The sequence below is a fragment of the Hyla sarda genome, chromosome 5, assembly GCF_029499605.1.
Source record: "Hyla sarda isolate aHylSar1 chromosome 5, aHylSar1.hap1, whole genome shotgun sequence".
NCBI classification, from domain to species: Eukaryota; Metazoa; Chordata; class Amphibia; order Anura; family Hylidae; genus Hyla; species Hyla sarda.
In genome coordinates this window covers 48,726,094-48,751,735 of record NC_079193.1, presented here as the reverse complement: position 1 = coordinate 48,751,735, position 25,642 = coordinate 48,726,094, and the positions used below count along the sequence as shown (strand labels likewise).

General features: G+C 41.6%; 1 protein-coding gene and 1 long non-coding RNA gene across 13 annotated transcripts in view; one reads left to right on the top strand and one right to left on the bottom strand.

Moving 5' to 3' along the window:
• Positions 1–25,642, top strand: part of PARD3 (par-3 family cell polarity regulator) — a 613,817-nt gene that overhangs the window by 423,218 nt on the left and 164,957 nt on the right. For 10 of the 12 annotated variants that reach the window (XM_056519476.1, XM_056519478.1, XM_056519469.1 and 7 more), the window contains one exon: positions 12,430–12,546. The exons of the other annotated variants lie outside the window; for them this stretch is intronic. In XM_056519476.1, the coding sequence (XP_056375451.1) occupies positions 12,430–12,546 (117 nt within the window). The remainder of the gene's footprint in view (positions 1–12,429; positions 12,547–25,642) is intronic. 12 annotated transcript variants of the gene reach the window in all.
• The window catches only part of LOC130273149 (uncharacterized), a 49,509-nt gene continuing 39,716 nt past the window's right edge, over positions 15,850–25,642 (bottom strand). Inside the window, exon 3 of the long non-coding RNA XR_008843893.1 lies at positions 15,850–16,022. This is a non-coding gene — a long non-coding RNA (uncharacterized LOC130273149). The remainder of the gene's footprint in view (positions 16,023–25,642) is intronic.

Here is a 25,642-nt window from a genome sequence, read left to right as displayed (position 1 = left end):
AAGCAGGGCCCTGTGCACTGAGGCTCTATGACACGTTCCTGGCTCAAACATTAGGATGATTGACAAGCCAGGATCCTGCACAGAGCCCTGCTTCTCCTGCCCACACTTCCTGTATTTGGACTCCTCACAGAGACACACAGGCAATAGCTGCAGGGAAAGCATTTTTTCACCCAAAAATATACACATTTTTTAATCAATGTATATTACAAATATACATATAATGGTATTATCTACATTATATCAAACGTTTTTGTTGGCGACAGGTATATAAAAGTTTTTTTCTAGAGCATAAATATTGATAGTCTATCCTCAGGATAGGTCATAAATATTAGATTAGTGGAGGTTTGACTCCTGACACCATAAGTGATCAGTTGAAGGGCTTGTAATGTTCTGAGGAACGATACCACTACCTTTTTTACTCGGCACAGTTCTATACATTTCTGTGTCTGGTACTGCAGTTTATCACAGCACTGAACATTGTGTAGTATCATTGCAGATGTAAAATGTATAGCAGTGGTCTCCAACCTGCGGATCTCCAGATGTTGCAAAACTACAACTCCCAGCAAGCCCGGACAGCTGTTGGCTGTCCGTGCATGCTGGGAGTTGTAGTTTTGCAACATCTGGAGATCCGCAGGTTGGAGACCACTGATGTATAGAGTTGCACCTAAGCACCACAGCCCCTTTAATCAGCTGATATAAGGACAGACATTTATTAATATTGCCAATATTAAACTCCTTGTGGGACAATAGTAACCTGTTTTGCCAAAGGAATTTTCCTAATGCAGAAACTTACAATAACACAATCTATAGACTGCTATTTATGATAACCTGTAGGTTTACGATACCCTGTAGAGTCAGTGGCCAAACAGCACATAATACATCTAAAGGAGGTTTATTCCCATGATAACATTAAGTTAACTATACAGTATAGATTGGCCAGCAGCTGTTCCTTTTTACATCCCACATTAGATGGTGAGGAAATCCCAGTGGTATCAACAGGTTTTGTCCAGCAGTCATCTAATCTGTATCGTCAGGGGAATCTGCTTATTTCTCTCCAGAAACGGCTTACTCCAGGGACTGCCGAGAGAAGGGGGCTTCTCCAGCACATTATCCTGTATCTTGGATCTCTTCTACAGAACACCCATCCATATTGTTCAAGCATCATTGGGGACTCGAGTGGGTGTGCCATATTGGACCTCTGATATTTTCCAGTCTTGTTTGGCAATTTGTTTTACATCTTTACCCATGCTATCTTTAAAGGGGTATTCCAGGAAAAAAAAATAATATATATATATATATATATATATATATATATATATATATATATATATATATATATATAAATCAACTGGCTTCAGAAAGTCAAACAGATATGTAAATTACTTCTATTAAAAAATCTTAATCCTTCCAGTAGTTATCAGCTGCTGAAGTTGAGTTGCTCTTTTCTGTCTGTCAACAGTGCTTTCTGCTGACACCTCTGATACCTCTGGGCAAATCCCCATAGCAAACCTCTAATGCTTCGGACAGTTCCTGATACATGCAGAGGTGTCAGCAGAGAGCACTGTTGTCAGAAAAAAAGAACAACTCAGCAGCTGATAACTACTGAAAGGATTAAGATTTTGTAATAGTAGTAATTTACAAATCTTTTTTAACTTTCTGGAGCCAGTTGATATACAATACCTCTTTAAATGTGTGCTAATGCCTAGTTTCCCCTGATAAACCTTTTGGTTCTTTCATTGAAAGAGAGGAAATGCGTCAGGATTGTGTGGCAGGCATACGCTGTGGGGATCACTGAATAATTGGAGGGGTTATGCCAGCTGTATTTGCTATTATACTCCTGAACTTTATGGTAGACTATCTAAGAATAACTGTGGCACTCCAACCCTCTTTCATAATATATTTCTTTTTAAAGACCTTTGGCTGGCCCTGACATGCTGGGAGTTGTAGTTTTGCAACAGCTGGAGGAACCCTGGTTGGGAAACACTGCATTAGGTGCATTTTAAAGGGGTTATCCAGGAAAAAAACTTATTTATATATATATATATCAACTGGCTCCAGAAAGTTAAACAGATTTGTAAATTACTTCTATTAAGAAATCTTAATCCTTTCAGTTCTTATAAGCTTCTGAAGTTAAGGTTGTTCTTTTCTGTCTAAGTGCTCTCTGATAAGTGTCTCGGGAACCGCCCAGTTTAGAAGAGGTTTGTAATGGGGATTTGCTTCTAAACTGGGCGGTTCCCGAGACACGTGTCATCAGAGAGCACTTAGACAGAAAAGAACAACCTTAACTTCAGAAGCTTATAAGAACTGAAAGGATTAAGATTTCTTAATAGAAGTAATTTACAAATCTGTTTAACTTTCTGGAGCCAGTTGATATATATAAAAAAAGTTTTTTCCTGGAATACCCCTTTTAAAGGGGCGATCTGCTGGTCTAATCACTATATGCGCAGAGGTAGTCACTTCACTTTGCCAATATGGCAGAGAACACCTGGTATTTTCCTGCCTCTATCCTGCCATCCCACTCTCTGACTTAAATCCCTGTTTTTGTTCCCAGATGTCTTATTAGATTTGCATCAGGAAATTGGTGCGCCGGATACCTGCATCATCATCCACCCTCTGTATTATTTTACGTTTTTAATGCTCGGCTCGGTTCTGTATAGTCTGCTGTTTTGCTGTAAAGTGATGTTCAGAGACTTCTAAAGTGCACATGTAAGAAAGTGGGCCTTTTTGTGCATCAGCTCGTAAGCGTCCCTCATGGGCCATTTAAGGTGTCATGATGTATGGCTGCTACTGTACCGCTTCTCATTTATTCTGCACTGTTTGTGTTTCTCTGCTACAGAGAGTATGTTATCGTTTTATTCCTTTCTCTATGTACTGTATCTCCTTACAATGTATATTATGGTCCCAGGCTTATCTGCCTTTTTACAGTGCCTGTCCCACCTGATGTGGCCATTGCGTTTGCATGTTATAGGAGTCTGACTCATTTTGTTTGTTATAACCCTTCATATTGACAGGACACTGATATTTTTGGGGGTCTTGATTGGGATGGCACTGGGACGGAATGACATGAAACCTCCTGGAATGACATGAAACATACCAGTGCAGACTCTGAACCACTGCCTAACTTGTGACACTTATAATTCTGGTAACTTCTTACATTATAATTCTGGTAACTTCTTACATGAGTAAATGGTTCCTCTACACCCCCCTACTCGCTTTATCTTCCAACACCAGGCACTTGTTAAATTCTTACCTGGACATCCTAGATTCATTGAGTTTCCCTAAAGTGTTAATTTGCCTCCATATAACACATTTCAGCATGTAAGATTGGAAAATGAGGTTGTAAGCTTGCCGGGGACTAGGACCAGTGTCAGTAAATAGCATCACCTATAAATGAGCTATATGGCTAACATGTCAACGGCATGGCCTGATGGCACCGTAATTCCCAGATGTTAAAATCATGATCACACTTCCCCCTGCATCATAGTACATCCTCTATTACATTGGTCTCCAACCTGCGGACCTCCAGATGTTGCAAAACTACAACTCCCAGCATGCCCGGACAGCCAACGGCTGTCCGGGCATGCTGGAAGTTTTAGTTTTGCAACATCTGGAGGTCTGCAGGTTGGAGACCACTGCTCTATTACATCATAGGTTCTGTTGTGATGCCACAGTGGTGAAAAAATAAATAAATAAATAAAAACTTAAAGGGCCTGTACACTACTTCATGATGCACAATTAGTCCAACAATTATTAACATTGTTTAATAGTTTCTTAATGGTTCTATGGGGACTACACCTTTATTTAGGAAATGTTTATGGTATGTTCCCTTTATTGTAGTCTAATCCATTTTTTTGGGCACTAAAGCAATGATTCAGGGAGGCAAAACTTAAATATAGGTGTGTGTATATGTGCCATAGAAACAATAATTTTAGTTACAAGGCCTCAATTTTGGATGTATTGTTTAAGATTTGTTTGTACCTCTGGCTAGCGGAATGAACAGCTAAAGACAAAAATGTCCACTATCATATCAACATAATCCCAGGATTTTAAAGGGGTACTCCGGAGGACAAAAATTGTTTTCAGATCAAGTAGTGACACAAAGTTATACAGAGTTGCTAATTGTTTATTTAAAAAAAATATTCATCCTTCCAGTACTTATCAGCTGCTAAATACTCCTGAGGAAGTTGTGTAGTTCTTTTCTGTCTGACCACAGTGCTCTCTGCTGCCAACTCTGTCCATGTCAGAAACTGTCCAGAGTAGGAGCAATTCCCCATAGTAAACCTCTCTGCTCTGGACAGTTCCTGACACAGACAGGGGTGTCAGCAGAGAGCACTGTGGTCAGACTGGAAGGAACTACACAACTTCCTCTGGAGCATACAGCAGCAGATAAGTACTGGAAAGATCAAGATTTTATATAGAAGTAATTTACAAGTCTGTTTAACTTTCTGGCACCAGTTGATTTGAAAACTTTTTTTTTTTTTTTTTTACTCCGGAGTACCCCTTTAAAGCCCCACTAGAATTAAACAGAAACTCTTTTTCCTAGAACTGTTGCTTTTATGCCACATACTCTGGAGACGGCCTCTAGCCTCTGGCCCTGTCACTCCCATTACCTTGTAGTATTTGTAGGGCATGTTCTTATGTGGCTCCTGCCTCTGCAATCATGGAAGGTAAGGCTAGGTTTACATTGCAGTTATGTTCTGACCTATTCAAGGTCCATTTGGGTCAGAACACAACATACACTGCTGGGTCCTGATGGATCCCATTGACTTAAATGGGGTCCGTCGGGTCTTCGTTTTTTTACGGTAGTTGGGTGTAAAAAAAATAAAAAAAAGATATGACTTCCTGCCTTCCAGCGGACTAAGCGACGGACCTGCGTTTTGCGTCAGTGCGAACCTAGCCTAAGATAACCACAGAAACCTAGTGCCGGGGTTGTGTGCCAATAGCCCTATAATCTCTATTATCCGTACAACTACCTCTGCCCAAGTAAGACGCCTTCTATCTTTATTTATACAGTTGGAGGATTATGTATTGCAGCATTTCCCCTGGGGCCATGTTAATAAATAAAAGTCACTTTCAGCCTCAGGAAGATTAAATGATAGAATAAGCATTTCCATGACTTGTACGTGTAGTGCACAAACACGGGGAGAGGAAAATTGAGGTTAGCGTCCCTTTTAAGATAATAAGAGATAGTTGCACTCTGTCAGAGGATTAAGGTAGAAGCTCTATGACATATGGGGAGGGGGATACAGACTTACTCTCCCGTCCATATTTCATCTAATTGCATCAGGGACATTTTATTGAATTACACCGCGGCGAGTGACGGGCGTTTAACCCCCTCTGTGCTGGAGCCCTGGGCACGTTTCTCTGCGATCCCATTCCTGTTCCCTACGCCATGTCCACATGTTTTTATTGCCTTTTTATGCTCATTAAAACAGCAGCTGTGAAATTACACTAAAATACATAGTCCAGCTCATAAATTGCGCTCGCCTTCTTCTTTAATTTTTTCTTTCTTTCCATTTCTTCCATTCATAACCAATTTAACACTATGGGACTTTTTATGTCTTAATCAGTTTTTGTTTTTCTTCATTAATCAACTAATGGATGTTTCTTCAATAGCTTTGCTATCCTAATGAAATCCGTAGGTAATTTGGCAGGCTACAATGATCTCATCAGTAACGCAGCAAGTTTAGCCCATTTAACAGATTAAATTGGGATTTTTATTTGGTTTGTAGTGTTGTGCTTGAAATTCCACACGCTCGCAACGAGTGTCTTTTAACCTGTCTCGTGCCATAAACTATGCAGCCGCGTTGCGATCGACAGTCGTGTGGATTACGGTCACCGTCCAGTAGATGGTGGTATTGCTGCCTACACAGCCCCACATCAATTTTTTATTTATTTTTTATTATGCAGTCATGACCGAAACTGTTGGCACCCCTGAAATTTTTCTAGAAAATGAAGTATTTGTCACAGAAAAGGATTGCAGTAACATGTTTTGCTATACACATATTTATTCCCTTTGTGTGTATTGGAATTAAACCAAAAAAGGAGGGGAAAAAATCAAATTGGACATAATGTCACCAAACTCCAAAAATGGTCTGGACTAAATTATTGGCACCCTTTAACTTAACATTTGGTTGCACACCCTTTTGAAAAAATAACTGAAATCAGTTGCTTCCTATAACCATCAATAAGCTTCTTACACCTCTCAGCCGGAATGTTGGACCACTCTTCCTTTGCAAACTGCTCCAGGTCTCTCTTATTGGAAATAACCACAATCCACCTCCAAAAATGGAACTTCAAGCGCTGAGGGACCAGATAGTAGTATAAGCAAATAGCTTTATTCCCAGCATGCAATGCGTTTCGTGCATCTGCGCTTCATCAGGCATCAGATGCCTGATGAAGCGCAGATGCGCGAAACGCATTGCATGCTGGGGATAAAGCTATTTGCTTATACTACTATCTGGTCCCTCAGCGTCTGAAGTTCCATTTTTGGAGGTGGATTGTGGTTATTTCTGGTCACTTGTGGGAATGGCAGCAGTGGGCTATTGATATATACTCCTCCATGTTGTGCTGGCCGTTGCACAACATGTTATGGTAAGCGCTCTTTCGCATTTGGCGTTTGTCACTACTGGTGATATTACACTATGGAGCGCTCCTTCTCTCCCTTTTCCATCTCTTATTGGAAGGCGCCTTTTCCCAACAGCAATTTTAAGATCTCTCCACAGGTGTTCAATGGGATTTAGATCTGGACTCACTGCTGCCACTTCAGAACTCTCCATCGCTTTGTTGCCATCCATTTCTGGAGACTTTTTGACGTATGTTTGGGGTCATTGTCCTGCTGGAAGACCCAAGATCTTGTACGCAAACCCAGCTTTCTGACAGTGGGCTGTACAGTGCGACCCAAAAATCCATTGGTAATCCTCAGATTTCATGATTCCTTGCACACATTCAAGGCACCCAGTGCCAGAGGCAGCAAAACAACCCCAAAACATCATTGACCTCCCCCATATTTCACTGTAGGTACTGTGTTCTTTTCTTTGTAGGCCTCATTCTGTTTTCAGTAAACAGTAGAATGATGTGCTTTACCAAAAAGCTCTATCTTGGTCTCATCTGTCCACAAGACGTTTTCCCAGAAGGATTTTGGCTTACTCAAGTTAATTTTGGCAAAATGTAGTCTTGCTTTTTTATGTCTCTGTGTCAGCAGTGGGGTCCTCCTGGGTCTCCTGCCATAGCATTTCATTTCATTTCATTTAAATGTCGACGGATAGTTTGTGCTGACACTTATGCTCTCTGAGTCTGCAGGACAGCTTGAATATCTTTGGAACTTGTTTGGGGCTGCTTGTCCGCCATCCAAACTATCCTGCATTGACATCTTCCATCAATTTTCCTCTTCCGTCCATGCCCAGGGAGATTAGCTACAGAGTCATGGGTTGCAAACTTCTCGATAATGTTGCGCACTGTGGACAAAGGCAAATCTAGATCTCTGTAGATGGACTTGTGACCTTGAGATTATTGATATTTTTCCACAATTTTGGTTCTCAAGTCCTCAGACAGTTCTCCTCTTTCTGTTGCCCATGCTTAGTGTGGCACACACACACACACACACACACACACGCAATGCAAAAAGTGAACTTCTCTCCTTTTTATCTGCTTTCAGGTGTGATTTTTATATTGCCCACTCCTGTTACTTGCCCCAGGTGAGTATAAAGGAGCATCACATGCTTGAAACAATCTTATTTCTCCACAATTTTAAAAGGGTGCCAATAATTTTATCCAGACCTTTTTGGAGTTTGGTGACATCCAATTTGCTTTCTTTCCTCCCTTTTTTGGTTTAGTTCCAATACACACAAAGGGAATAAACATGTGTTATCAAAACATGTGTTACTGCAATCCTTTTCTGTGAGAAATACTTGAAAAATGTTAGGGGCTCCAACATTTACGGCGATGACGGTATATCTAAAGCATTGTTTCCCTACCAGTGTGTTATCAGCTGTTGCAAAACTACAACTCCCAGCATGCCCGGACAGCCAACAGCTGTCCTGGCATGCTGGTAGTTGTAGTTTTGCAATAGCTGGAGGCATACTGTATAGGAAACATTACAAAAGCCATATATACACATTACACAAACAATCTTTCAACACAGCCATACACATTTTAGTCCATATTGGCCATTGTGTGTGTGTATATATATATATATATATATATATATATATATATATGTGTGTGTGTGTGTGGGCATATATATTTTTATATATATCAACTATTGGATGTAAATTTCAAACAAGACCAACCTTCAATGATGGTGGTCTGTCCTTAATTGATTGTAAAAATAAAAATTGTAAACAAATTTCCATTGTTAGCCAGTTTTATACTCTGGTGGGGGAGTTTACATACTATGGCCGAAAGTAAGAAAAAAATATTTTAATAAAATTTTTTTTTTTTTTTTTTAAAGTGGAGTGCTTCTTTAATATAGGACCTTGTTTTGATTTTGTTTAAATATGCAAGAAAAATTAGTTTCCTTTTTTTTTTTTTCTCCATCACTGGGAAAGCTGGGAAAACAATTGATGGCAACCATACCCGCTGTCCCCATAGAGACTCTCAACAAACTTTCTAAAAGTCCTGAAGGGCGAGTTTGTTTACTTGTGCAGTAGTGGATGTGTCTCAGCTTATAGGCAAAATTGCAGTGGAGATCTATAGGACTACATGGGATCTAGGTGAGATGGTGATGGCGGCCATGTTGGTAGTCATCCAATTTTCATCAAAATTGCTGAAATTCTTTCTTTTTGTGTGTGTGTGTTTAGATTTGACTGGTATATTTGAATAGACTTTCCTTCCTTAAAAAATCTTAATCCTTTGAGTACTTATGAGCTGCTGAAGTTGAGTTGTTTTTTTCTGTCTAAGTGCTCTCTGATGACACCTGTCTCGGGAACTGTCCATAGTAGAAGCAAATCCCCATAGCAAACCTCTTCTACTCTGTGCAGTTCCCGAGACAAGCAGAGATGTCAGCAGAGAGCACTGTTGCCAGACAGAAAAGAACAACTCAACTTCAGCAGCTGATAATTGTTGGAAGGTTTAATATTTTTTTAATAGAAGTCATTTACAAATCTGTTTAACTTTCTGGAGCCCGTTGATTATAAATAAAAAAGTTTTTTCCTGGAATACCCCTTTAAAAACACAGTTCTGCAGCATAGATTCAGGTTGAGGCCTCCTTCACATGGCAAAAAAAAAAATTGTGCTCCGAAATTCCGAATATTGTTTTCATTTGGATTCTGCTTAATGTGCACATGGTGAAAATTTTGATTTTGGGCTCCGCAGAGTAAATTGACTTGTCAATTCTTTCTTCAGATCTGCACGATAATACATAGCTTTCTCGAAAGACGATGCATTTCTGAACGGTCTTAACACCAACTGATGAGTTGGTTCCTACTACAGACGTAATTTTCTGCCCGGACATTGGCCCTCATTTACTATTGCAAACCCGACATGTTTTGTCTGGTTTTGCGCCAGATTCTGTCGCATTGCACCGGAACTTGCGCCTGAATTGAAAAAACTCCGACTAACTCTCCATTTTGCTAAGAGAACCAGAAAAAGGGGCATAGCCCCCGGGGAAAGGGGGTGTGGTCTCCGAAAAGGGGCATTATCCCGACATTTTCACAAAAACCCAACATATTTACTAAGGTTTCCACATAAAATGTGGTGGATTTGAGCTGAGGAAAACCCTACAGATCAGAGCATGTGTAAAAAAAAAAAAGTGTAGGGAAAATGGAAAATGTAGCAAAACCTTAGTAAATACTGTGGAAAATAAATTGTAGGGAATTAAAACCCACAAAGAAACCAACACAACACTCTTAGTAAATAAGGGCCAATGTGTAAAAAATGACTCTTTGAACATAGCCTTAGTGCACGGGTGTCAAACACAAGGCCCGCCAGACCTCGTCATGTGGCCCGCGTAGCCGCCGCCGGCCTTCACCAACGTCTGCTCTCTAGCTATCCTCCTTCGGTCCTCCTGGTCCTCCGCCTCTATGGTTGTACGCACGGGACGTCCCGTGCGTACAACCATAGAGACGCGGGAGGACGGCAGGATCATCGCAGGAGGGCGCTCTGGCCGGGGCCTGGTAAGTGACCGGCGGCGCGTTATCTTCTTCTCTTCAGTGTTCCGGTCACCACTCGACCGGTCCTGGCACCTACTGCTGTGGTCCATAGGCCATAGCAGTAGATTGTGACCCCGGGCCGGAGGAGCGGTGACCGGATCACAGTGGGGGCAGCACACAGACATACAGCCTCCAGCCATACACTGTATATGGCTGTAGGCTGTATGTCTGCGGGGAGAGAGGGAGGGGGGGAACTATACTGCCAACAAATGTGGGGGAACATGCTGCCAACTAATGTGGGGGAACATGCTGCCTACCTAATGTGGGGGGAACTATACTGCCTACCTAATGTGGGGGGAACTATACTGCCTACCTAATGTGGGGGGAACTATACTGCCAACCTAATGTGGGGGGAACTATACTGCCAACCTAATGTGGGGGGAACTATACTGCCAACCTAATGTGGGGGGAACTATACTGCCAACCTAATGTGGGGGGAACTATACTGCCAACCTAATGTGGGGGGAACTATACTGCCAACTAATGTGGGGGGAACTACAAGGTACTGTACATTGCGGTAGGAGGGGTAGTCTTATATGGCGAGTATATCCCAAACGTTACATTTTAACTGTAAAAGTTAGGGGTCGTCTTATACACCCAGTCATCTTATACGGCGGCATATACGGTATGTGGGGGGGGGGGGGGAAGGATTCCTACAGATACAACCGGCCCTTTGAGGGTGACCAAACTGCTGATGCGGCCCCCGATGAATCTGAGTTCGACACCCCTGCCTTAGTGGGATATCCACACAGGCATTTCTACTGCCCTATGTGGGAGTATGGGGGAGATTTCTTAAAACCTGTCCAGAGAAAAAGTTGCTGAGTCGCCCATAGCAACCAATCAGATCGCTTCTTTCTTAACAAGGCCTCTGCAAAATGAAAGAAGTGATCTGATTGGTTGCTATGGGCAACTCAGCAACTTTTCCTCTGGACAGGTTTTGATAAATCTCCCCCTAAATGTATGATAGAGCGGAAGATTCTGAGCTTTGTGATGTATCCATACAAGGATATCGGGAGTATGCGTCAGGTATTTCAATGCAAATAAAAGTAAAGCTCTGACTTATGCCAGGATATCCGTACAGACATTATACATTCTGCAAAAAAGCTGCCAGGTTATTACCATGAGCTGAGGAAGTGACAGGGTGCAGTATATTGATTAATGTTGCATATGATAGCAGTGTTCTCCAAACTGTGACCCTCCAGCTGTAATAAAACTACAACTCCTTGCATGCAAAACTACAACGCCCAGCATACCCCTGTCCGGGTATGCTGGGCATTGTAGTTTTGCAATGGTTGAGACCACTCTGATAGAGGAAGAGACGCTGAGCTCTGTCATATATAGGTTTATATGATTCGGAGCAAGATTTCAGCATGTTGCTAAGGAGGCTCTGTCACTTCCTTGGCTCATGGTAATGACGTGGCAGCTTTTGTCTATCTCACAGAATGCAGATATCATGGCTTTTGCTTTAAAATCTTTATATGGCACCAGTTTCCGTGTTTTTCAGTTTTAGCTTTTTAGTTACACATGATGGAAAAAGTGTCAGCGCAACTGCGGCAGGGGTGGTGCACCTGGGTGCATCAAAATCAAAAACACAATAATAGGACAGCCTCTGCACTCTTCACGTAGGATGCAATTTCTTGTAATGTTTAGGATAGGATAAAATGACAGACTCGACAGGTTTCGGCACAATAGGCCTTCCTCAGCTGTCAGATGAGGAAGCGCTGTTGAGTCGAACTGCTTCCTGTCTGTACCTCTTTATCTAGGGGCCAAGTCCTGGGGAAAGAAAAATATGGGAACTCACCTAAGATTTCTACTCAAGGGCTGGTCCTGCATGACTCCTGCTAATGGGAACAGTGTCCCTGCTGTGAAAAAGGTGCAGGACTCAGTTTTCATGCGTTCCTGCAGGATTGAGCCCTGCCTCTATCCCTACCTGATGTAAATAAGCACTTCAAGGTATTACATCCTGAATGGTGAGTGCTGGGACTCTTATAGCATTTAACTTCTAAACCTTTGGCTCTGCCCCCATAACATTATCCCCTATTATTTCCAGATCAGCCAAGCATTTATGGCTGAAGTTCGGCAGAATAAACCCTCTAAGGCGTCTGCCGCTTGCATTGTGTGGAGGATGATCCCCGCAGAAGTCGGCGAGCTGTAGAGAAAGGAGTTGTGCCCGAGCAGCCATGCATAGTTAGCAGCATGCAGGAGAGCTCGCTCCTACAGACACTTGTCACTTTCTCATTCTGCAGAACGCTGTTAGAATTCCGCTTGTTCTTGACAGGTTTGGCAAACATCGAAAAGATGACAAGATTGAACACAGGGGATCATGGAAAATGAAAATGCAAGAAGCCCACCCTTCAGAAGATGACAGGATGCGGATGAGGCAAGAACAGGAGAGGTAGACTTCATCCGCCGCTTAATGAGCATCTTCTCTAACCAGGCAGCATGCCCGCCTTGTGTCACACACTGAAAGCTACTGACATAACCTTTATACGATCACCAAACGAGTCTTCTCAAATATCACCTTGTTTGCTTCCGACTTGTTTCTTTCCCTCACCCCCCTCTGTATTTGTGTTTTTATTTATTCATATTTAACTATTTATATGCATCTTGTCCAATTTGGAAGTCTGGGTTGTGCAGTGCATGACGTATTAAGAGATTATCAGCGCCTTCCTGGTTAACGTCGGAAATCCTAGAAGTGACAATGTAGACTGCATTACTGCTTGTGGCCTGCAGATGGTAGCGTAGAGCCCAACCATGTTTTCTTGTAATAAGTCTTGTGCTATTAGAATATGCTATGGCTGCATGAGGCATGTGATCTAACCCATGTTATGTTGTCAATTCTGGATCAGGGTTAAGCCTGGTGCAAATATCACTAACAAGAAAGACATTTTTAATGTTTTTATATTACTGGAATTATGCAATGTAAAGAAACCAGATCATGACTTGTGAGAATTTTTTTTGTTATATATATATATATATACAATATATATATATATATATATATATATATATATATATATATATATATATATATATATACACATACAGCAACATTATTTATATGTGTATATATATATATATATGTATGTATATATATGTATATTAGCAGCGTGCACCTGTATGCCAGGTTCATATAATAGTTTTGGTATCAGTAGTGCTGGCCAACTTATCCTTGTTTGTGTGTTTATATGTGTGTATGTATATATATATATATATGTGTGTGTTCTTGCAACAAAATAGAAAATATCACTTCTTACTGCTGGGATACTTTGATTTGGCAGAAAATACAAAAAGAAAAGTGTGCACACTTATATGGAAAACGATATGAATCCACACTGAATGTATGCACGAGGGTAACAATTGTTCTAGACAAGTGTTTCCCAACCAGGGTGCCTCCAGCTGTTGCAAAAGTACAATTCCCAGCATGCCCGGACAGCCGAAGGCTGTCCGGGCATGCTGGGAATTGTACTTTTGCAACAGCTGGAGGCACCCTGGTTGGGAAACACTGTTCTAGACACTGGAGTAGTTGAAGAGCAGGCATGAGACCTGGCTGTAGTAGGCAAAAGTGCATAGAAATTCCCTTAAACTAACAGTAGTAGCATCTAGATCAGTGTTTACCAACCAGTGTGCCTCCAGCTGTTGCAAAACTGCAACTTCTATGGTTCTTTTGACTGTCCGTGCATGCAGGGATTTGTAGATTTTCAACAGCTGGAGGCGCACTGGTTGGGAAACACTTGTCTAGATGATAAACCTGTGTTCTCCAAGGTGTGAGATAACCACAACTCCCATCTTACCCTCCCATCCTCTTACTGTCAGAGCATAAGGGAGGGAGTTGTACTTTTTTCGACAGCTGGAGTGCCGCTGGTTTTCGGGTAACACTGCTTTAGAGGGAATTGCAGAAAATACATGCAAATGCCTCTGACTGTCAGGGCATGATGGGAAGTGTGGTTTGGAAACAGCTGGAGTGCCAAAGTTTAGGGAACACTGCAATAGTGGAAATAATAGGAACTCATGGCGTGACGGGAGCTGTAGCTTTGCAACAGTTGGAGTGCCGCAAGTTGGGAAACATTCCTTTGGAAGAAATACAGTATTAGAAACTCATTCAAAAGGCAGTTCTGTCTGGGCATGATGGGAAGTGTAGTCTTACAACAGCTGGGTTTACAGTTTGGGAAACCCTTCTCTTATAGCAAGAAATTTGAAATGCAAATGCTGAAGACTTTAGGGCCTTGATGGGAGTTGTAGTTGTGCAACGTCTGAAGTGCCTGAGATTGGAGGACATTGCTCTAGAGGGAATTGTAGAATTTACTTGCAGGAGGCGTCTGAGGATGATGGGAGTTTTGCAACAGTTAGGTAACCGTTTTGGAAATACGGTTTAAAAGGAAAGCGTAGAAACAATTAGCAAAATCCTGGAGGGGAACATGCTGGGAGTTTTGGTTGGAAGTGATTTAGAGCAGTGGTGTCCAAAACTGTGCACCTCTAGTTGCTTGCAGGGGGTTGTAATTTTTCAACAGCTGGAGGCCCACAGTTTGGAGACCACTGTTCTGGAGGGCATAGTAGAAAATACTTGCAAACACAGGAGGCTGTCGGGGATGATGTGAGTTGTAGTTTTGCAGTTGGGGTGACAATTTGGAAAATACTGCTCTAAAGGCTATAGGAGAAAAAAAAATTGCAAAGGATGTAGCATGCTGGGAGTTGTAGTTTGCTAAAGCTGGAGAGCCCCCGGTTGAGGGCAGTGCTTTAGAGCAGTGGTCTCCAAACTGTTGCCCTCTTGCAACAGCTGGAGGGCCACTGCTTGGAGACCACTGCTCTTGAGGGAATAGTAAAAACTACTCGCAAATGCAGGAGGCTGTTGGGGCATGCTGGGAGTTGTAGGTTTGCAACATCTGGAGTATCTCAGGTTGGGGAAAACTATAGGGAATGTTCGAATTGCCTTAAATTCTTCTCTGGTCAGATTTCAATCTTTCATAGCAATATTAGTCTTCAGGAGACTGTACAATTAGTGACGGTAACGGTTTTGTTGTCGTTTCAGCGTTAGGAATTCTCCTATTATACAGGAAATATTATTGTGGCTGAGCAAATCCTTATTTGGTATTTTAGAGACTTCCCTTCAACTTTTATGGGGCGACTGATAATTTTGCTAAACTGGGACCTCTTACATACTGTGAATGGCACTCGGAGCAGAACGTGATGTGACCCTCGCTCCTCCGACGGAATTCCACGTATGAGCCCCATAACTGGATTACTGGCCTTTTGTAGCACTTGTTGGAATGTCCTATGAATCACATGTTGTATTGGCAGAGCGCAGTTTATACTGCAGAGGGAGTCTTGTGTTTTCCCTTTGCACATTATAGGGATCTCTGAATTGGGTAGAGCGGCATCCCGATGACAACCCCCCCCCCCCCAGACCTCGCCGCCATAAATAATTCCATACAGTGTAGCAGCGCCCTTTGTGTTTAACACCATCCCTGCCAAGTGAGGCATTGTATCCAGGAAGTGTTAATAAGCCCGTCGGTATTCCTGCTCAATTAGCCGAACAAGCCCTGTGCGATGTCCGGTGTGTATAGACGCCAAAAGTAAAGTTATACTTAATTTGATTTTAATTGCAGAGAAAAGAGCCGTTCTGTGTTCCCGCTTGTAGACGGCTCCATCTTATTGCTTCATTTACACCATGAGAAGGACCCCCCCCCTCCCCCAAAGCTATTGTCCGTGGATAACTTAGTTCCCGCTATTGCAAAGTTCATTTAGGATTGTCCATTTAATGCATATTTTCCCTTCTCCGCCAAGCCTTATTTCTTTAATGATGTAATACTTCTGGAAAATGGGTTGGCAATAATGAATTTACAGTGTGCAGCGGCATCAAACAAAAAAATCCTGTGGGGGCAGAAGGAAAAGCAAATGGTCCATTAAAATGAAAATCAATTTGGTCTACAAATATTATAGAGAAATCGCCATACCCCACCCTCACCCAACTAATAATACCTGTACAAGTGGGTTCTGCTTACGCGCCTCTAATATCTGCTTGTATTGATCGGAGGCAGGGCTAACATATTAATGACGGTGCTGGATATCATTGATTCCATAAATGGGCTTTTTCATGTATCCATATTTATTATTTAAATGCAAGGAGGCTCTCAACAGAGCGAAGGTCCAGCCATTGGTATTCTCCGGTAGTCTTAAAGGGGTATTCCAGAAATGTTTTTTTATCTGACTATGCTACAGGGGCTGTAAAGTTAGTGTAGTTCACAATATAGTGTCTGTACCTGTGTGTGATGGTTTTCTCACAATTCTTCTGTGATTATCACCCCAATATTTATTTTTACCAGCATACAAAATTACTGTTGTCTCAGATTTTTCCCAGCTTGCAATGCGGCCGAGACCAACTCACTAGTCAGCTGATGACTGAGAGCCTGTCTGCTTCAATGGGTGGAGGGATCAATCTGCAACTAATGCAACAGCTGTAGGCACCCTAATTGAAAACCACAGGTCTGCAGCTCATTTTTGTTTCAGTGGGTGGGGTGGCTGATGTGTGGGAGGGAGGAAAATGGAATTGTGGGATTTGTAGTGAAAAAAGAAAAATCAAACGGGAAATACCAGTTCACAAAAAGCTATCCACAGTGTTATGGTAATCTCATGACACAGCCATTTAGCTCCAAGACAAGTGCAGATCCTTCCTAAGCATGTCCATTACTGTCTGCCAGGTACATACTAAAATCACCTTATGGTGGAGAACCCCTTTAACTAACCGATACACCAGAGTTATCAATAAACCTGTTACGCTGCTGATTGTCTGTTAGTCTAAATTTGCACTGCGGTCCAAGAATTAGACCCTTTTAGTAAATCTAGGCCAACGCGGGTTGAAGTCTGCTCCGCAAAGGTCCAAGTCCACCTATTACCCCTAGAAGTAAGCATTGGCTATGCATTTGTCAAAAGAAAGTCCGAGCATGTGACAAATGGGAAGGCTGGATCTGCTGTGTTCTAACAATCTGTAAGGTCCACATGTCGGCCCATAATATTCATGGTAGGGCCTAAATGTCATGATTTGGGCTATTTAAGTGTCATTTTTACCACCCATATATATCTTCTTGCGACCCAGGGAAAGTTGTGTTTCCAGTCCACTAAGGCTATTTTCACACGGCGGAATTTCCGAACAAATTCTTCTGCTCTAAGATTCCAGCGTCCACAGAAACATTAAACAGACTTAACGTTTCTACAGATCCCTCACTCGGAAATGCATTGATGTCTATGAAGACTGCGCATGTCCGAATGGTCCTAGCACCGCCAAAAAAAGCAAAGGTGCAGAATGTCTGCCTTTGTTTTCCAGGACGACATTTCGCACATTTTACATTGTGGGAACATAGCCTAAAGCTGAATTTTAGTAACGTAATGATTTTTAACTTGTTGTCATGTTACCCCAGCCTTACAATGGTTCCGATCCATATTTTTTAGGCCGCTCTGACTTTCCGTGTTGTCTTGCGTTCAGCATACATTACGCCACCTTCTTCTTTTTCCTTAGAAGTTTATCACCACGGTGTATACTTTTCTGTTCTCGGTCTGCCTGCTGTGTTCTATGTACCGGATATAATTGTACTGAGAGCGCAGCTTCTTGTGATCTCCCGGAGGAAACACCAAGGCAGAGCTGTAGGAACGATCAGCACTTGTCAAAGTTGCAGAAGAGTATCTACAAAGCTATTAGAGTTACACAAGAAGAAAAAATAACCCCACATTTGTATGCATGAGTGTGTGGGAAAACCTCCAGTCTTTAGTTTTATATTTGGTTTTTATTTTTTGCCGTGATATTTCCATCCAAAATCAGCTCCAAGTTAACCTGCGGATTGTATTGTGTTTTCTGTCTCACATTAAAGGGGTACTCCGGTGGAAAACTTTTTTTTTTTTTTTTTTTTTTTTTTTAAATCAACTGGTGAAAATTAAACAGATTTGTAAATTACTTCTATAAATAAAATCATCTTAATCCTTCCAGTACTTATTAGCTGCTGAATACTACGGAGGAAATTATTTTCTTTTTGGAACACAGTGGTCTCTGCTGACATCATGATCACAGTGCTCTCTGCTGACATCTCTGTCCATTTTAGGAACTGTCCAGAGCAGCATATGTTTTCTATGGGGATTTTCTCCTACTCTGGACAGTTCTTAAAATGGACAGAGGTGTCAGCAGAGAGCACTGTGCTTGTGATGTCAAAGAAAGGAAAGTAAATAAGAAAGTAAAACATTTCCTCTGTAGTATTCAGAAGCTAATGAGTACTGGAAGGATTAAGATTTTTTTTAATAGAAGTAATTTACAAATTTGTTTAATTTTCTGGCACCAGTTGATAAAAAAAAAAGTGTTTTCCACCGGAGTACCCCTTTAATACATTGTCCCAAAGCCTTGGATTTTTCATCAGGATCCATAAAACCACTTTTCTTGACAAAGCTCCTATCCCTAAGGCAGTGTTTCCCAATCGGCGTGCCTGCAGCTGTTACTAAACGACAACTCCCAGCATGCTAGGAGTTGTCGTTTTGTAACAGTTGGAGGTGCACTGGTTGTGAAACACTGCTTTTCGGGGTACTCCGGTGGAAAACTTTTTTTTTATTTTTATTTTTTTTAAATCAACTGGTGCCAGAAATTACTTCTATTAAAAAATCTTAATCCTTCCAGTTCTTATTAGCTGCTGAATACTACAGAGGAAATTTTCTTTTTGGAACACAGAGCTCTCTGCTGACATCATGACCACAGTGCTCTCTGCTGACATCTCTGTCCATTTTAGGAACTGTCCAGAGGAGGAGAAAATCCCCATAGCAAATATATGCTTCTCTGGACAGTTCCTAAAATGGACAGAGATGTCAGCAGAGAGCACTGTGCTCGTGATGTCAGCAGAGAGCTCTGTGTTCCAAAAAGAAAATAATTTCCTCTGTAGTATTCAGCAGCTAATAAGTACTGGAAGAATTAAGATTTTTTTTTTATAGAAGTAATTTACAAATCTGTATAGCTTTCTGGCACCAGTTGATTTCAAAAAAGGTATCCACTGGAGTACCCCTTTAAGGCACTATTGAATTCAGATGACACGTATGTTTCCAGGGGTAACGGTAAAGGTTTCTGAAAGTCTTGTCTTTCATATTTCGTATACATGAACAGATGGTGTAAAAACCTGTCTCCAAGTAGAGAGAATAGGCATGAGATAGGAGTCTGTCTGCCGGATTCTAAGCACGGCATTGAGATGTATGAGCAATCTGAACTTTACCTCCTAATATTCATCAGATATGTTTGCTTTGTGTACAGTATTTGCTCATTTTATTAATAGGTCAGGATGTTCACACTTTAGGTTTCTACTTAGGTTATTTGAAATAAGAAGATGAAGTCCAGCACAGCGGCATGCAGTAAAATCATATTCTTAATTCATGCTTCATGTAGACATCAGCAACAAGAGGAACGGACAATAGAGTGATAGTATGACTAAGGCGGACACGTCTGCTGAAACGCGTCAGTCATTACTTAGGTTAATGGATAATTTGCTGGGAAATAAGAATAATGTTCATATAATGCTCATCTTATCTGTAGATACTGTCAGAATAGTTTCCCAACAATACCTCATGTTATTGGGAGACCACCAATAAAGGGGTACTCTGACCCTAGACATGTCTGATCATGGGGGGGTCTCTGCCTACTTTTATAATACCTGTGTATTATTGTATATTGCAAAACTACATCCTTAAGCGTTAAAGTCATCTCGTCAGAAAAAGAACTTGTTGATATCTGAGGAAATAGTCGCACTCAGATGTGAATTGTATTGATTAGCTTTGTCTACAATTCACCAGGTCATAATTTTGATATTTTTTTTATAATTTTCATAATTTTTTATTTTTCATTATTTATAATTTTTATGACCATAATTCAGAGTTATTACCGCAGGACACTCCCAGCGTTTAGAATGCTGGGTGCCAGCGGCGGGGGGTCGTGACATCATGACCACGCTCCTCGTGATGTCACACCACACACCTCAATGCAAGTCTATGGGAGGGGGCGTGGCAGTCGCCACGCCCCCTCCCAAAGACTTGCATTGAGGGGGCGTGGTCGTGACGCCACGACCCCTGCTTCCCGCTCCAAGCGTTCGGAACAAAATATTCTGAAAGATGGGGCAGCGGAGTACCCCTTTAAAGGGGTTATCCAGGAAAAAACTTTTTTTTATATATATATCAACTGGCTCCAGAAAGTTAAACAGATTTGTAAATTACTTCTATTAAAAAATCTTAATCCTTTCAGTACTTATGAGCTTCTGAAGTTTAGGTTGTTCTTTTCTGTCTAAGTAATCTCTGATGACACGTGTCTCGGGAACCGCCCAGTTTAGAAGAGGTTTGCTATGGGAATTTGCTTCTAAACTGGGTGTTTCCCGAGACACGTGTCATCAGAGAGCACTTAGACAGAAAAGAACAACCTTAACTTCAGAAGCTCATAAGTACTGAAAGGATTCAGATTTTTTAATAGAAGTAATTTACAAATCAGTTTAACTTTCTGGAACCAGTTGATATATAAAAAATAAATAAAGAAATTTTCCTGGAATACCCCTTTAAGCTGGGCAGAACTAATGCATTTCTACTTTTATTTGCGGTGGAAATTTTGCTGCTATTGGTGCACAACTTATATATTAGGGTCCTGCACACCGATCTATCTCTTCTTGTTGGGAGGGTCACTTGACAATAAGCTGATCATAAAGATTTACCCTGCTAGGACCCCCAGCAATAAGCTGTAATTAGAGATGAGCGAACTTACAGTAAATTCGATTCGTCACGAACTTCTCGGCTCGGCAGTTGATGACTTATCCTGCATAAATTAGTTCAGCTTTCAGGAGTTCCGGTGGGCTGGAAAAGATGGCTACAGTCCTAGGAAAGAGTCTCCTAGTACTGTATCCACCTTTTCCAGCCCACCGGAGCACCGGAAAGCTGAACTAATTTATGCAGGAAAAGTCATCAACTGCCGAGCCGAGAAGTTCGTGACGAATCGAATTTACTGTAAGTTCGCTCATCTCTAGCTGTAATCAGAAGAGATGGCCGTTCACTTTAGATAACTGCTGACCGAACATTAATTTGGCTAACAGTTATCTCTTCTGACCTCCACATACATGTAAACTTGGTTGAATGTAGATGTTTTACTATGGGGAGGGATAAGCTATAGCCAGACAGCTCTGATTGTGGCTTATTTCTCATAGAACAGTAGTGTCAATCGGTACAAATCTGACACACTCGGCACTTCTCCCCACCAACATCATCTGTCAGTGGAGATATGAGAGGATGCTATACGCTTTAGCCTGAGGTGTATGGGCTAAAGTGTGATTGTCTATAATCAGCAAACCCCCTCAAGTCAATAAAATTATAAGATAAGTGGTTAAAGGGGTACTTTGCTGGAATTTTTTTTCTTTTTAAATCAACTGGTGCCCGAAAGTTAAACATATTTGTAAATTACTTCTATTTAAAAATATTAATCCTTCCAGTACTTATGAGCTGCTCTATGTTCCACAGGAAGTTCTTTTCTTTTTGAATTTCTTTTCTGTCTGACCACAGTGCTCTCTACTGACACCTCTTTTCATGTCAGGAACTGACCAGAGAACAAACTAACGCCCATAGCTAACCTATCCTGCTCTGGGCAGTTCCTGACCTGGACAGAGGTGTCAGCAGAGAGCACTGTAGTCAGACTAAAAGGAAATTCAAAAAGAAAATAAATTCCTGTGGAGCATACAGCAGCTGATAAGTACTGGAAGGATTAAGATTTTTAAGTGATTTACAAATCTGTATTAACCCTGGACAGCTCGGTGTGGGGGTCCGGTTGACGGGATGCTGGGTCACAGCATCGGCACAGGTATGTGGGCGCTCGGAGAGCGCCCACATACCTGCGCCGATGCTGTGACCCAGCATCCCGTTGACCGGACCCCCACGCCGAGCTGTCTCTGCTGAGCGGTGAGTGCACGTAAGTGCTTTCTTTATTACATGTATTGATATTTTCGTTTCGTATGTGCACCCCGCAGGAGACGCTATTCTAAGCCACCGATCATATGCAGTGTCCCGATTACAGGTGAATTTAGTGTGTTAACCCTTTCTCTCCTTTCCTTTTTCTCCACGTTTATAATTTACAAATCTGTTTAACTTTCTGGCTCCGGTTGATTTAAAAAAATATATATAAAATTCCCACCGGAGTACCCCTTTAAGCTAAGCACTGTATATGCCCAAACATAATGTCCAGGGTGTATGTACAATAGTGCAGACCATGCACCTGCTCTGGGGCCCTTGGAGCGGGTGGGCTTCATCTAGGTTGGTCCCATTCCTTTTTTCATTGGTAAAAAGTACAGTGCAGAACTCCGTTCTTGTCTGCATTGTCAACAAATGAATGGAGGAGGTATCGACTAATGGGTCATGGAAAGAAAAGGGAAAGAAAAACCAGACTTTTCTGTCCTTGGGACAAAATCTAACCATAATAGGGGCCGGTTCCAACCTTTGCTGGAAGACTCCCTCTATTCTATGTAAAGCTACTGCCCAGTGTAGTATGAATGAGGTACGTGGTAATATGGCATTTGCTTTTGGGTGGCAAAAAGAATAATGCCTTTGGTGGACATTTAGCAAAGTCGATGTAGGTGCACTGATGTTATACACAGATATTGATGGTGTAGCTGGAGTGTACATACACCAAATTTATTCAAGGGGTTTTCCAGGAATTTTTTTTATGTGACTATGCTACAGGGGCTGTAAAGTTAGTGTAGTTCATAATATAGTGTCTGTACCTGTGTGTGACGGTTTTCTCACAATTCTTCTGTGATTTTCACTCCAATATTTATATTTAATAGCATACAAGATCACTCATGTCTCGGGATTTCCCAGGTTGCAGTGTGTCGAGACCTGACATCACTAGTCAGGTGATCAGAGGGAGTCTGTCTGCTTCAGTTTGTCAACAGTTGTAGGCCCCCCTGGTTAGAAAACACTGTTTCAATGGGTGGGGTGGCTGATTTGTGGAAGGAAGGAAAGTGACTTCAAACTTGGAACTGTGGGAAATCAAACATGAAATACCCAGTTCTGGCAGATAAGTACTAAAATCACCTTATGGGGGATAACCCCTTTAAAGGGGTACTCCGGTGCTCAGCGTTTGGAACAAACTGTTCCGAACGCTGGAGCCGGGAGCTCGTGCATTATAGCCCCACCCCCCTCATGATGTCACGCCCCGCCCCCTCAATGCAAGTCTATGGAAGGGGGCGTGACAGCCGTCACGCCCCCTCCCATACACTTGCATTGAGGGGGCGGGTGTGAAGTCATTAGGGGGCGGGGCTATGATGTCACGAGCTGCCGGCTCCAGCGTTCAGAACAGTTTGTTCCAAACGCTGAGCATTGGAGTACCCCTTTAAATGGCGCATGGCCTGTGATAAATATGTGGCCACTACACATTTTTATGAAATTTCACTTCAGAACACCACTTTGTACGACTTCTTCTCTGCAACGTTTTTTTTTTTTATGCAACGTTTTGAAACTGCGGTCAGCCAGTTTTGTATGCCAGGTCTGGGCATTGCGACAAATCTGCAACTTTTTGAGAAAAGTCACACTTTATTAATCTTTTACCACTGCAAAGTGAAAAAGAAAGTGTTTACCTATCTCACTGTAGCAAATAGTCACACACTATACACAAATGCACACTAAAAAGCAGCGTAAAACGCTCGATAAATGTCCCCTTTGACATTTTCTACCCTAAAATGTATTGGTCCGTTTGGTTTGGCGAGATCAGACATATTTTTAAATCTTATCAACCAGTTACATAGCAAAGGGGGATAAGGGGTGCCCACATGAAGACATATATATATGCCTGCTTATCACTGCTCCCAGCTGTACAGCAAAATAACACTTAACCATTTGCCCTTTATCCAGGTTGTCTCATTGTAATTGCACAGTGACAGTCTATTGTTATTACCATTCAGGAATAATGTGAGACACAGTTATTAAAGGGGTGTGTTCCGCAGCGCTGCGAAATGTCTTCCTGGCCTCTGGCACTGAAAGAGGCCAATTCCTAATCACAGTGTGTTGTAATGAATCCATTTGTACGACGCAGTAATTAAAATGATCTAGCACCGAACATTCCCAGGGGCCTCCATTGTACAACACCCCTGGGGAAAGACGACTTTCCCCCATATGTCAGCTGGCACCGCGCGTTTTCCCTCGTCCTGTCCTGCTCCATAGGTGCTAGGAGCTGTTCTCTAATGAATAGAAATGTAACAAGCAGCGCTGGAGAAAAAAAAAATGAACTGTGCCGTTTCTTGATCACGGAGCTTCATCCATTTTAATTAGAAGAAAGGCGAGTGAGCTCGGTGACAAGTGTCTGGAATTAAAATCATTAATTTGTGTCAAGCTGAAAAGAGACTGCTAATGTGGGTTTAGTGACAGCGGGGAAGGAATTAACCTTATTATTGCATCGGGATCATATTTATGTCTTTTACATCTATACTTTTTTTTTTTTTTTTTATTGATATATTTCTTTTTTTTAAAGTTGAAGCTTTTGATTATTACTAGAGAATTGTGGAGATTTCCCAGATATCAAGCAATTTATTTTTTATTTTTTTCTTGGCCACAACACAAGTGTCGCCTGCCAAAGTTTGGTGTGTGGGTCGTGCTTTACTAACAAGACTGAGAGAGTGTTACAGGAGGTTGACTGAGTAATTGTCATTTGTTTTCTTTCTAATCCTTGTTTTTTGTTTTTTCAATATTTGACTTATTTTTCAGCGCTACTTATTTTATTTTGATTTTAATGAAGTGATGTTTCATTTTAGTTGCATTCCAGATGATATTGCATGCGTCAACCTGTTATAGCTGTGTGCCTTATCTTTGCCTTTTTTGGCACTTAAATACAGCAGCTGATAAGTACTGAGAGGATTAAAGGGGTTCTCCGGTGGAAAACTTTTTATTTTATTTTAAATGAGCTGGTGCTAGAAAGTTTGACAGACTTGTAAATTACTTCTATTAAAATAATCTTTACCCTTCCAGTACTTTTTAGCAGCTGTATGCTAGAGGAAATTTTATTCTTTTTGAATTTATTTTTTGTCTTGTTCACAGTGCTCTCTGCTGACACCTCTGTCTGTGTCAGGAACTGTCCAGAGCAGCATAGGTTTGCAATGGGGATTTTCTCATTCTCTGGACAGTTCCTGATACGGGCATCAGGTGTCAGCAGAGAGCACTGTGGACAAGAAAAAAAAGAAATTCAAAAAGAAAAAAATTTCCTTTGTAGCATACAGCTGCTAAAAAGTACTGGAAGGGTTTGTTTTAATAGAAGTCATTTACAAATCTGTTTAACTTTCTGGCACCAGTTGATTTGAAAACATTTTTTTTTGTACCAGAGTACCCCTTTAAGTTGATCACATGATTTCCTAGATATCAGCTATAATCTATGGAGGAACGTGGCAACAAGTGTTCAGTTTTCCTTTAGTGCCACCACAGGGGAAATGAAACATTACATAAAGTTTGTTTCAATCAGTGGC